This window comes from Schistocerca americana, chromosome 1 (genome assembly GCF_021461395.2).
Source record: "Schistocerca americana isolate TAMUIC-IGC-003095 chromosome 1, iqSchAmer2.1, whole genome shotgun sequence".
In the NCBI taxonomy this organism is placed as follows: domain Eukaryota; kingdom Metazoa; phylum Arthropoda; class Insecta; order Orthoptera; family Acrididae; genus Schistocerca; species Schistocerca americana.
The window spans coordinates 1,076,773,439-1,076,788,172 of record NC_060119.1 but is presented as its reverse complement, the minus strand read 5'-3'; the positions used below and the strand labels follow the sequence as shown (position 1 = coordinate 1,076,788,172).

Sequence of the window (14,734 nt, the reverse complement as noted above, 5' to 3'; positions counted from 1 at the left end):
TAACTTTTTCAAATAGTTCGGGTCTGTTTGTCACCAGAAGGTCTAATATGTTATCGCCACGAGTCGGTTCTCTGTTTAACTGCTCAGGGTAGTTTTCAGATAAAGCACTTAAAAAAATTTCACTGGATTCTTTGTCCCTGCCACCCGTTATGAACGTCTGAGTCTCCCAGTCTATATCCGGCAAATTAAAATCTCCACCCAGGACTATAACATGGTGGGGAAATCTACTTTAAATATTTTCCAAATTATCCTTCAGGTGCTCAGCCACAACAGCTGCTGAGCCAGGGGGCCTATAGAGACATCCAATTACCATGTCTGAGCCTGCTTTAACCGTGACCTTCACCCAAATCATTTCACATTTCGGATCTCCGTCAATTTCCTTCGATACTATTGCACTTCTTATCGCTATAAACACGCCTCCCCCTTCACTGTTCAGCCTGTCTCTGCGGTATACATTCCAATCTGAGTTTAGGATTTCATTACTGTTTACGTCTGTTTTCAGCCAACTTTCTGTCCCTAGTACTATGGGCGTTGTAACCGTTTATTAATGATAGCAGTTCTGGTACCTTTCTATAGACGCTCCTGCAGTTTACTATTAGCACATTAATATTGTTATTCCCTGTTGCATTTTGCCTACTCCTACCTTGCCGCGTCTCAGGAGGCGTCTTGTCGGCCTAGGGAGGGCATTCTCTAACCTAAAAAACCCCCATGTGCACTCCACACATACTCCGCTACCCTTGTAGCCGCTTCCGGCGTGTAGTGCACGCCTGACCTATTCAGGGGGACCCTACATTTCTCCACCCGATAGCGGAGGTCGAGAAATTTGCACCCCAGATCTCTGCAGAATCGTCTGAGCCTCTGATTTAAGCCTTCCACTCAGCTCCAAACCAGAGGACCGCGATTGGTTCTGGGAACGATACTACAAATAGTTAGCTCTGATTTCACCCCGCGAGCGAGGCTTTCCGCCTTCACCAATTCCGCCAACCGCCTGTATGAACTGAGGATGACCTCTGAACCCAGACAGCAGGAGTCATTGGTGCCAACATGAGCAACAATTTGCAGTTGGGTGCACCCAGTGCTCTCTATCGCCGCCAGTAGGGCCTCCTCCACATCTCGGATAAGACCCCCCGGCAAGCAGACAGAGTGAACACTGGCCTTCTTGCCCGACCTTCCCGCTATTTCTCTAAGGGGCTCCATCACCCGCCTAACGTTGGAGCTCCCAATAACTAATAAACCCCTCCCCCCATGTGCCTGCTCAGACCTTGCTGAAGGAGCAGCCACATGTCCACTCACAGGCAGAGCGGGCTATGCCACACGGGCAGCCTCCACATTGACCCTCCGCCTCGTGCGCCGCGAACGCCGCTGAACCCACCACTCCCCTTGGGGAGAGGGTGGCCCAGCCGTGCCCGGTACCCGCGAAGATGTCTCGACAACAGGGACAGTGGGTGAAGCATGTAACACCCGGGGTGTACCGTGCGACGCACCAGACTCCCCACTGCCGCTACACTCCGAGGCAGCAGCCTGAAGACGGCTGACCGCGGCCATCAACACGCTCAGCTGTTCGCGAACAGTGTCCGTACACAGCAGTCACACATCCTATCCATCCTAAGGAATCAATTTACTGAAGAGAGTTAATCAACCTTTAACTAGACTGCTAATTCACTAAAGGCGGCTGTTTATTCACTAAACTGTGGTTGCTAGCCGCTTCTTGCAGAAAACAATGAAAATAGCACTACCTGTCTCTGGACTGTATTGAAAACAAACACTAGCACTACTGGCACTATGGTTGACTAAATGGACTCTCTCTGACTGTATTCAAAACAAACACGAAATCTATGGAACACTATTAATAGCACTCGACAATTAAAGCTTCCTAAAAGCAAATACACACGGAAGAAGAAGTGACAAGTAAGAAAAATACAGTTAATACTTAAATTAAGGTAGCTCGCTACACAGCAGTCGTGAAGCAGACGGCAGTTACGACGACACTGACACTGACTATGGCTGACTAAAGGGACTCTCTCTGACTGTATTCAAAACAAACACAAAATCTATGGAACGCTATTAATAGCACCCGACAATTAAAGCTTCCTAAAAGCAAATACACACGGAAGAAGAAGTGACAAGTAAGAAAAATACAGTTAATACTTAAATTAAGGTAGCTCGCTGCACAGCAGACGTGAAGCAGACGGCAGTTACAACATGTTCCCACATACAAGTATGCACCACAAAATGTACTGGAGAACGATGAATACAAATTATACTGGAACAGAACCATTATAACAGATAAAACAACACCACATAACAAACCTGACATCATACTCACCAATAAAAAGAAGAAATTAACACAACTAATCGAAATATCCATACCCAATACAACAAATATACAAAAGAAAACAGGAGAAAAAATTGAAAAATACATCCAACTGGCTGAGGAAGTCAAGGACATGTGGCATCAGGATAAAGTTGACATTATACCAATTATACTATCAACTACAGGAGTCATACCACACAATATCCACCAGTACATCAATGCAATACAGCTACAGCCAAACTTATTTATACAACTACAGAAATCTGTAATTATTGATACATGTTCAATTACCCGAAAGTTCCTAAATGCAATATAACACATACCATACAGTTAAAAGGAAGTGACGCTTGATCAAGGTTCGCGTCACTTTCCATTTTTAACCAGACTTAACGTCTGAGAAAATAAAGAAAGAATGAATAATAATAATAATAATAATAATGATGGTGATGGTGGTGATGATGATGATGATGATGGTGATGATGATGACAATAATAATGAAGATAAAATAATGGAGGAATTAAGAATGATATTAATTAGTTTTTGCATAAAAAAAACTCAATAATAATAATTTGCATTATTAACAAAAATAATAATTTGCAATAATGGTAGTAATAATGATAATAATAAAATAATGGAGATGATACAAATGCTTTTGAAACCTTGTTTGGTATTAGAAGTAGTTACAGTGGTTGCTAAGAAAGAAGAGAATTTCAATAGAAAACTCAAACTGGAAACTCTAGGTAGGAATATCAACAATGTAAGAAAAGGTAGACTGCTACTTGGCGTGTCTTCTTTACAGTAAGTAGCAGTCTATCTTCTCCAACATTGTCTGTAGAGAACTCTGCAGATAAGGGGAGGGAAACATCTACCAGCATATGCCAGAATGTGATAATGGCAGGGTTGTGGTCTATTAAGACTGCAGTTTACCATTCCATGGTATTGTCACTTGCGTTGGTCAGGATTTCATGACTGTCATGTGAGAATGGAAATGATGGGTTCAAGAGGAGCATACTCAATTGCTTTGCAGGATTGTTCACCCTTATCAGATGCCTTGAGGCAGGAAAATGACTTGTTTGCAGCAAGACAAGTATCCACATGTGCAGTGTGACAATGTCTGGATCACCACGGACGTGTCAGAAAGCCGAACATTGTTGTGGCTTCCCTTCAGAGCAGAGAGGCCACCAACAGTGGGGCACCTAATGACAGTACTGGACACACAAGTGGCACCATGTCGTATTTGGAGAAGAGTCCCAATTCTGCTCCAGAGAGAATGAATATTGCTAGATTGCTTTCATCATTGTCATATGGGCCCATTACATGATGCGTGGGGGCTGCCACTGGCTAAAACCCTGATCCACCATCAGATAAATCGTGGCATGATGGGTATCAAACTTACTACACGAATACAATCACTTTTGGTTTACAGAGCCTGTAATTTGGACTGCAGCCATTACATTTCTGAAGTGTTAAGGCCAGTGGTAGTGCTCTATATTCGAGGCCTTTGTGACATTATCTTTCAACAGGATAACGTAAGACCACAATTTGTCAAATTTGTCATGCTTCTCTACAGAAGCTGTACTACTCTTGCCCTGGCCAGCATGTTCTACAGAAGTCTCATTAATCGGAAGTATCTGGCCACAGATTGCTGGGAAACTGGCATGGCACCATTGCTGTTGACGATTCTTAGTATAGAAATGAATCGGCATCAAATATCATATCTGTTTCTCTCATCCAGCTCAGTTTGGCTCACTGACCAGCCAGGTTAGAGCCGTTGTTACTGCAGGCATTGGAAGATCTGTGTACTAAATCACACATCTTATATACCACCAAACCACCAACAAATTTAATCATTTATTCTCCCTACTATACTGTGTAAACACAGTAAGTAAAATTTTGTTATTTGCTGTCATTCCTGGTGTTGCAATTTTAACTAACAGCAAAGTGTAGTCATATGTAAATTTGTGTGTTGGGAAATACTTTCTGAAATTACTTGTTAGGAGTGTAGGCTTACTTGGAAGTAAAACAAAGAACTGCTAGAAGAGAATAGATACTCTGAAATGTAGTGCAACAGAGGAATGGAAAGATCAGATAACTAGCGAAGAGATACTGAATCAAATTGCCAGGTGAAGAGCCATATTGCACAACTTGGTTAAAAGAATGGGTATGTTGATAGGACACTTTCTAAGGTTTGAAGGAATTGGCAGTTTGGAAATGGAAGGAACAGTGACAAGTAAAAATTGTAGAGGGAGATCAAGGCTTGAATACAGTAAGCAGGTTCATGGACGTAGGGTGTAGTAGTTATACACAAGATAGAGTAACTTGGATCAACCAGTCTTCAGTTTGATGACAGTGACAATAAAAACAACAGTAGTAATAACACAGATTATAGAAAATCGTTGAGTTGACGCAAGCATCATCTGAATTATATTTTCAAACTGAGAAAGGTGGAACAATGATGTTAGCAGCTATGTGATTTTGTCTGATGTTTCTGAACCCATGTTTCAGAACAAGCATAACCATGTTCTTCCTTCTCTTCCATCTGTGGATTCGCATTATGTACCATATTCATATTTTACATGGTATTGTAATGATTTCTATATTCTGGCACCTACATATATTGCCCAATGCTTTGTTAATGTACAATGAATTCCATCTCTTTTATAATAATGTTTATAATGCCTTAGTTCTACAGTTCCCTATGAAGCAGTTATAAACTCAAAATAATCATTAGGCCATGGTCTCTCTATCTGGCGATTTAATGGTGGATAAATTGGCCCAAGTTTTAGACATTTAACATATTCTTAATGTGATGAGTAGCCTTTGTTTGTGCCCGTTATTTTCCTATTTTATTCTTGTACCTATTTGTGATGTGCATGTATGTACTGCTGCTCTACATAAATAAAATGAAGCCATTTTTTGTTGCTTACATGCCACAGATTGATTCTCCTTTGCCATGTTACGTAATTTTATGTTGCCTATTTAGAAAAATGTAAAGTATATGGATAAAGTATATGAACAGTTGCTATGTTTGGGAAATGTGAACTTTCTAATTTATTCAATTGTGGGAACTTATGATTCATCATCTCATTGAAGGAGAAAGCAAAAAGGGCTACTTTTAACACTTTAGTACTGGTGTGGGGTGCTGTGGACACCACACACACTAAAACTGCCCTTATCATAAGGTTAAATTTTCATCATCTCCGTATTATAGTCACCTGTTCCAGTCTCATCTGTATCATACAGCCATCTCATAAGAGGTTTTTTATTTATGTATATAATCAGCCTATTTTCAAACAATGGAAATTCCAGGCAGATATTGCAACAATGTAGGAAAAGACAGATTGCTACTTACTGCAAAGAAGAGACGACAAGTTACAGACAGGCACAATTAAGACACTCACATAAAGCCTTCATCAGTAAAACACACACACACACACACACACACACACACACACACACACACACACACACACAAAGCAAGCTCACCACATGAGCACACAACCGCCAACTCCAGCATCCCAGGCCAGAATGATTTTCTATCATTCTGTCAACATGATCCTTCCATTTCTTCCATTCCCTTCTGTGTTGTCATTAACTGAAAAGATTTTAAAATCTGGTCTTTTTGTTTCTTTCTTTGTTTTATCCATTTTATTATAACCCCGGTACACGTCTCATGAAATTCATCTGTGCTACCTGTTTGTGTGTTTTTTATTATTGTCCATAATTCAAAACCGTATACAAGAACATATGCAGCAATAACTTTATAGAATTTCATTTGTGTTACTTTTCTTGTTTTTCATAATTGTCTAAAACTCCTGTTAGTTTTCTGTTTGGCACTTACAGAAATAATTAAATTGTAATATGCTAAATTTCATTTATCAAACAATGGAAAATCCAGTATGGCATGTAACAATATTATGAGAAGGAAAGTTGCACAACGCGTGTGTGTGTGTGTGTGTGTGTGTGTGTGTGTGTGTGTGTGTGTGTGTGTGTGTGGGTGTGCGTATGCGTGTCTGTTGTTGACGAAGGCCTTAATGACTGGAAGCTTTAATTGTGACAGTCTTTTGGTTGTGCCTATCTGCGACTCAACAGCTTCGCTATATGATGGATGGCAACTTTCCTTCTCATAATATTGTTAAATTTCAGTTGTTATTGTTGTTAGATTGCCAAAAACATACTCTGCAGTGTTGAGAAAACCACATGCCAATCTTACTGTGACAAAAATGAAAAAAGTATCAATTTTCATTTCATGTTACATTAAATAAAACAATTGTTGTCCAGTACCACTTTCTAGCTGCTTTCCAAGTGAAATAAAAGTTAGTCGGTTCATTTTCTGTCACTGTGTTGTAACAACTCAACACACGGGGTGTATCAAAAAGAATCATCTGATCTGGCACGTCTGTATTTATGAAACTAATAACCATATACAATGAAAGAATTTTGTTTTTTGATTAATGGGAAACTCATAAAGGTTTTCTCCCCCCCCCCCCCCCCCCCCCCCCCCCCCCAGGTGTTTAATATGGCACCCTTGAGGTGCACAGCATATATCAATGCAGTATCCATATTATCACATTATGACGGTTCAACTTTCCATGTATATGGAATGTCGCCTAGTCACTAAATACAATTTCCCTTTACACTAAGCTTGGAAGAAAACTGTCATCCTCCATCTTGCTACGAACAAAATTTCAGAACTCCACACATCATTGTTTGTCATCGTCATGAAGAGCTGTTATGTGATGTATCAGTTCATTCGTTGTTGTTGGTAATGAAGGCACATCAACAGTCTTTTATTAACCCCCGTAAGAAGTAATCACATGCAGTCAGGTCCGGTAACCTTGGAGGCCAGTAATGTAAGGCTGAATCATTTGGTCCAATGTGACCAATCTATCATTGAATAATCCTTTGATTTAAAAATTCCCGCACTTCATGATGCCAGTGTGGCGGTGCCCCATCCTTTTGGTAAATGAAGTTCGAACCAGTCTCCAACTGTGGGAAAAGAAAGTTCTCAATCATATCAAGATACGAGCTTCTTGTAACAGCGTCCTTGGAAAAGAAAAATAGACCATACACCTTTTCCCATGAAACTGCACAAAGCACATTAAATTCTGGAGAGTCCCGCTCATGTTGTACAACTTCATAAGGTTGTTCTGTACCCATATTATCACATTATGACGGTTCAACTTTCCATGTATATGGAATGTTGCCTAGTCACTAAACACAATTTCCCTTTACACTAAGCTTGGAAGAAAACTGTCATCCACCATCTTGCTGCAAACAAAATTTCAGAACTCCACACATCATTGTTTGTCATCGTCACGAAGAGCTTGTAGTAGGTGTAGTTTGTAAGGTTTCATGTGTAAACATTGATGTAACACAGCCCAGAAGAACATCAGGGACATGTTGAGCTGTCGAGTACACAGCGAACGGATTTCAAACTCACTGCCGGCTGTGGTACTCTACCTGAGCAAGACAATTGAGAAGACTGGCTGTACTATGATGGCAAGCAATTGATTTACTAGTTGCAGCATGACTAAAGAGGTGCTGAAAAAGCAGCTTTCTTTGGTTGGAACTGTTCATAAATATAAAAGTGAATTTCATCCTGTAATTATGAATGTGATGCAATGTGAAGTAACCAGTAGCTTCAAAAGGATTTGGCAGTCCTTTCATATATGCCAAAAAAGATCAAGAATGTGATACTGCTCTCATCTGTGTACTTGAATTATAAAATAGATGACAGCACAGGAGAGACTAAGAGCCTGAAATTATCACAGTATACAATTCAATGAAAACAAGAGTTGATACACTGAATTAAACGTATGCTAACTACTCCATGCCAAGACAAACAAGACACTGGTCCTGTGTAATATTTCTCTATATCCTGCATGGTTCTGGAATAAATGATCAAATAATATTTAACAGAAATAATGATAAAAATAACATGTCCAGAAGATTGTTCCTATGAAAACTGGAAGTTCAGCTGATACAGTCAGTTATACACGAGAGTGACATCCCTACCCAAATCCATCAGACAGAAAGTGGCCGACATGAAAAAACAAGATGCTGAAATCCATGGACCTTCAGCGGAAATATCAGGGCTCACAAACAGAAATGTGGATAATGAAAGAAACAAGAAAGGAAGATGTACAAAGTGCCCAAGAAGTAAAGATGTGAAAACAAAAAGTGTCTGTGTGGAGTGCATAAAAATGTGTCTAAGTCATAAGATTACAATTTGAAATGACAATTTCAATGAAAAGCATGTTTATGATATAGAATGAAACATAAGATAATGTAGACAGTGTTAAAATTTGAGAGAGCTAATAGATATATATGAATGAATTAAGCACAGAAAAGAAGAAATATTACTGTTTTTAGTACTATTTGTGGTGTTTATGTTTAAATTAATGTTACTAATACATTTATGTAAACCTGTGGAAGATCTTAACTTTTCAGTACAACAATAATTCAGTATTGGTTTATTGCATTGCAAGGGCATACCCAGGATCTGAACTGGGGGGGGGGGGGGGGGGGGGGGGGGGTCAGGTCATACTAGTCTCAGGAAACAAGGACTCGAGACAACATACAGCACTTCTTATTAAATAAATCAGTAAACCAGTGAAAAACTGCTTTCAATAAACATTTTAAATATAAGAACAGTAGGATAGCGAGGTGCCCGTTTAGACTGCGGGCTGAGCAGAGCGATGCAGAACAGTGCTGCACGGTAGCTCCGAGTTTTGTTTAGTGGGATCGTTGGATGCGATTTCTTGCGATGGACATCGAAAGTCCCATATGTACGTCAACATCCCGTGTTGTGGGATCAGAAAAACAAACACTGCCACGACAGAGGTCTGGTATGCCAAGCTTGGAATGAACTGTATAAGTACAAAAAATTAAAATAAATAACTACCAAAAATACTACAGACAAGAAACGCATAAACTTTGGTATATTATCATATTTGAATTACGTACAAATTTTATCATTTTATTAAAGAAATGATAGCCCCAGTAGTTACAGTATTCAATAAACGATTCATGAGGTACATTTGCAATAATGACAGTTGACAGGTTTTGAACACCTCTCCTCTGCTCCTCATCCTTCTTGAAGCTCCACTATTTGCTTCTGAAAGCGTGATTCAAAACGCTGTTTTCGATTATGTCCTGGTAAAAGCTCAACTGAAGGGAGATTTTGGGTCTACCTTTATCGATTAATATGTTGTGAAAAAAGGAGATGCACTGAATAACAATGTCTTCATGTTCTAATGGAGTTTTTTTTTCTTTGGGAGAATATTCAACTTGCTCGTCAAAAATCCGAACGTACGTTCCACTAGCACTCTAGCTGCAGATAATTTCTTGGTAAATAATCTTTCTTCGTCACTTAGTAACAAACCAGAAAATGGACTCATTAAATTATGCAAGTGAGCAAGGGCGTCAGGCAGCCCTAATGGGGCTTTTACTGAAGTGCCCGATAGTTTTTTCGGTGATGGCCAGTTTTGTGGAACGTTCTAAAAATTATTCTATAAATCACTTGCACTAAATGTCTCGCCATCCACTGCTTGTCATAACCTGCAAGTCAACTGTTATTAATCTACAGTTAGCGTCAGCTGTAACTAAAAAATTAATAGTTTAGGAGCAGAAAAGCATTTTACATTTAAATATGGTAGGCGAAACGATGTTGTTCGTTAGAAACTTCACATAGTCATGATCCCTTACTGCCTACAAGTGAATACGCTGTTCCTTGGCGACGTTAACATGCCTGCGAATAGCAGAGCGGATTGCTTATCGCAAAATTTATTATTTCTATAAACTTCCCCGCCGACAGTAACGTGCCGAGGACGAAAAAATTACTCCCGGATCTGCGCGAACGAGTTCAAATATCTTCTAGGGGGGGCAGCTGCCCCCCCCCCCCCCCCATGCCCCTCGCTGGGTGCGCCCATTTTGCATTGTAACATTATTTAGGCTCTTAAACCTCAAGGTGTTTCCAGCACCCTGCACCAGTACTAATGTTATAATAAAGTGCACCAGTCTGTAAAGGGTAAATGACTATAGCCAACAACTTTGCAGTGATGCTTTATGCTGATACAGACGCGAATGTCATATGACTTGGTTGTCCAGTAAGAATCATGTGTGTGGAATGCTTCTTTCCAGACATGCAAGTGGTGTATGTACTGGAAAAATTTTATACTGGCAATGAAGAATTCTCTGTATTGAGCCTCAGAGTCAGTTGAAACATGCTGAAGAAATGAAATCTCGTATTTGGCCAGGCTAGACAGATGTTTACATAGAATGTTAGTGGCCAAATCCTTTGACTAGTGTGGTATTTTACCCTGTTGGTATTTATGTGGTGTTCTGTTTGTAAAGAAGTTAGAGCAGTACTAACCTGGTTATGGCTCTGCAAGCCCTCAATGGGCCATGATAAATTGAAGTCTCATACCATGAAATTGTTTTAATGGGAGGTCTCAAACTTCAATAACAAGCACAACGCCATTGACTTAATTTTGATATCCTCCCACATTAATTTGTGTTAATCCAATTTGGCGATGATTGGAAAAAGTCAGTATTTTCATATTATTGAATGTCTTTAAGAATATGATTATTAATGTTGTTCTGATCAGCCCTCTTATCTTCGTAATAATACTACTAAATCAAGCTAGTTACTGCACATAATAGGTTCTGACAGTGATAGTTTTCCAAGACAGATTCCCATATTGAAGTCAGGTGAATGCTGACATCAGACTTTTACACAAGAAATTTTACGTGTTGGTGAACTTTTGCACTGAAATGTGGGCTGAGTGGTAGCTGGACACAGACTTTTTTCCTTGTAGATGTTATCATGATTATGTTCAAGTGTGGATTTTTATCTCATAGATGTTATTACCGTTGTTAGGCCCTACTGAGTGCTGACTGTAGAGTCATTGTCTGGTAGGAGTATATATGTCATGGAATATCTCCAAAACACCTGCATCTTGATTGAACCTATGAGTAAGAAATCTAGCTGAGCTGCGCCCTTCTGAATTGCTTTGACATCTTCCTTTAATCTGACCTGGTGGGGGTCCCAACACTTCCCACCCCTCACCCCCCGTTGCGGACGTCGCATGACATCTGTTGAAGTTCGTTGTTGGCACGCTGAGCTACCGTGCCGGCAACACTCAAGCAGTGCTCAGGAATGTGTCCTACATGCAATGTCCTTTATACTTGAGCTACACTTCTCTAAAATTCTGCAACCATTTGCCTTCCCTGCTACCATCCTTACATGCTCATTCCATCTCATATAGCTTTGTAGTGTTATGCCTAGACAAATAATTGACTTGACTGTTCCAAGCAGCACAACACTAATATTGTGCTTCACAATGGTGGTTCCCCAAGTTTCATGCAAGTTTCTCAAGTTTCTAATATACCTAAATTATTCACTTTCTAACTTAGTACATTATTTGGATGACCAGATGTATTATTTAAGTAAGAAGATTGAAGGCAACAGAAACATAACACCACATCTGGGAATTAAATGGAAGTTTAAATTTCAAATAATTGGAGTATTTCACAAAACTTTAGTTGTGAATAATTTTGTAATTAATAATTTTTCAGATAAAGTAAGTCTGGAAGGGAGGGGGGGGGGGGGGGGGGAAATGAGAGATTTAGAATAATTAAATGTTTTTGGAAGAAACAATTATCAGTTTACAACATTTTTGCAATCACATAGCCTGGAAACAGTCAGTCACGAATCTCTCTTAAACGAAAAGATTTTGTGTAAAACTAAATAGACTAGTTGGATCAGCATGGCTTAAATGAACTACTAAATAATGACATTCTGAAGAGGAAAGCTGCTACTCACCATATAGAGGAGATGCTGAGTCGCAGATAGGCATAACAGAAAGACTGTCACAGATAAAGCTTTTGGCCAGTAAGCAGTGTGCCTCAGTTGCCTGAGACTGCAGTCATGTGTGTGAGAGTTGCATTTGTGTAAGTGTGTGTGTGTGTGTGTGTGTGTGTGTGTGTGTGTGTGTGATTTTATGTAAATGTGGTGTGACAATTACCTGTATATTATAAGAACAAGGGGGAGGGGGGGGGGGAAGTGAGGAGTATAATTCTATTAGATGGACTAATTTCACCATACGAAGATTCAAAGTGGTGTTGTGTCTTTTAGATATACTCATAAGTGAAGGAGGCGGTGGCAAAAAGAGCTAAACCACAAGAGCATCATTTTTAATTGTTGCACATTATGTGTTTCCTAAATTCAAAGAAAGAACATAATTACATTAACAGAAATCAATTTTTATATCTGACAGTTCTGTATAGCAATACAAATGGAATTATTTGCTGCTAACTTGGGGTATTCAGCTATACAACAAAAATATGACCAGACTTATTCTGTCAAAACTGAGGTTTGCCTGTTTCTTTCAGCAACCCCATCATTCCATATAAAATTTGCTTGTATTGGATGTAAAGATTCCACTTAAGAGGAAAAAAGACAAACTACAGACTTGAGTTGGGGGAAGTGTGCAAAATGATATCACACATTGGCCTTTCTCCCTCTTAGTGTTTATATCTCATTGGCAGTGAGCATTAGACATAAAGTACTGACTTAATACAACAATTGGAAAGTAATCTTAGTTAAGTAATCTTGTCTGCTCTCATTCAAAATGATTATTATGAAAAATGATTTTTAAAATTACCATTATAGTGGTTCATTAGAGTGCATGTGAACCTGCATTGTCAAGTAAATGCAACATATCAGCCAGTTATATAGTGCACATGACATTCAAACAGACTGATTGGTTTTTAACTGAGTGTTCAGACTGCAGTAAAAGTTGTGCATATGTAACTAAAAGTGGGTTTTGTTGAGCTTTTTCTGTAATTCAATGTAATGTCTTGGTAGAACACTATGCATGTCTCTGTTGATCTTGCTGTTGTTTAAATATGTTTAGTTTATTTCCTATTTCTCTTTCCCAGGTTGCACTTACATTTTCTTGACCATTCAGCTTCCACAGCACTCCCACCCCAACTACATATGTTTGTGTGTGTGATATCGTTTTTGCCGCTTAAACGTTACAGAATTGGTTTATAATTGAGTGTATGCTATGTATGCTGTTTATGTTTTGTGTATTATTTTGTACGTTAGCTTTTTCTGTGATTTGTTTTTATGTTTTGCTGTCCTAGGAATGAGTTACTGGGCCTTGATGGTGTTGTGAAAATAACAAATCCAGAAGAAAACTTAAACCATAATCACCAACCAAGTGAACTCAATGACACCACAGTAACTGTTCGAAGCACTACACCAGTTACAGATTCTAATGATATAAGTAGAAGGTAGATTTTGTTGTAGATCTGCATGTTATGAAATTATTTTGGTAGTGCGAATGTTATTGACTGAAGATGTGATGTTACTTTTTGTTATATGTAATATATTGTACACTCTTACCTTCTATGCATCTTTCACTTCTCTGTCTGTTCATAACAAGTTCCTGAGACCAAATCAGTGGCTCAGACTTTTTGTTTTATTAGTATGTTAAATTTTGAGAAAAATTAAAGGATCTCAGAAGTGGGGTTCCCTGCAGATATTGGCAAGTACACAGGCTACAGATGTAGTGTGATGGTTGGGTAAAACAGTTTAAATCCCAGCAGTTTATTACCAGTTACACCCTTTAAGTGGAACAGGTACACCATGATCAACAGTAAATACTGAAACTGGCAGATTGACCCCTATGTTATTATTTCAGTTAATGTCCTCAAACAGCCTCAAGAGAGAATTCTGTCTCTACATAGTGTGTGTGTGTGTGTGTGTGTGTGTGTGTGTGTGTGTGTGTGTGTGTTGGGGGGGGGGGGAGGGAGGGGGGGGGGTTATATCATGAAAACAACCATAGGTGATCATTTGAATTGCCTTTGCCTTTCTTTCACTTTTGGGCCATTGCTTGGTATCAGAAGGATAATAAAGCTATATATGGTTGCATGTGCTTGTTAATTGATGAGGTGACCCAATATTTTGTTCCTTCTAGAATGCCCAATTTAACATCAATACTAAGCTACAGTCAAGTTCCATCCTGAAAATTATTTTGTTTGTGATTTGAAAACAGCAAAATGACAGAAAACCACTTATTGTATTGAACTTGCGTGGATGATGAAAATAAGCACTGTCAGTTTTCTGTGAGAGCACTGCCTCCCCTTTTATCTTTCCCCAACTTCTTTCCCAAAAACACACACACACACACACACACACACACACGAATGTTCACTATCTTGCTTATGTACCTAGGTACTATTCAACACCAGCACTAAAATTTTTTGTCCGTTTTCATATTGTATGTAACGTACCCCAGTATTTTTTACTATCATATTAATTCATACTTAATTCGTTTCTTTGCTCTTAAGAGCTTAGTGCTCAAACATTTTATGTGTTATGAAAGTGCTACCTTAGAATTGTTGAGC

The 14,734-nt window shown here is 39.1% G+C and overlaps 1 protein-coding gene across 4 annotated transcripts in view; it reads left to right on the top strand.

Annotated features, from left to right (window-relative positions):
• The window catches only part of LOC124617518, a 112,099-nt gene that overhangs the window by 12,860 nt on the left and 84,505 nt on the right, over positions 1 to 14,734 (top strand). For 3 of the 4 annotated variants that reach the window (XM_047145272.1, XM_047145269.1, XM_047145273.1), the window contains exon 3: positions 13,469 to 13,618. The exons of the other annotated variant lie outside the window; for it this stretch is intronic. In XM_047145272.1, coding sequence (XP_047001228.1) covers positions 13,469 to 13,618 — 150 coding nt within the window. The remainder of the gene's footprint in view (positions 1 to 13,468; positions 13,619 to 14,734) is intronic. 4 annotated transcript variants of the gene reach the window in all.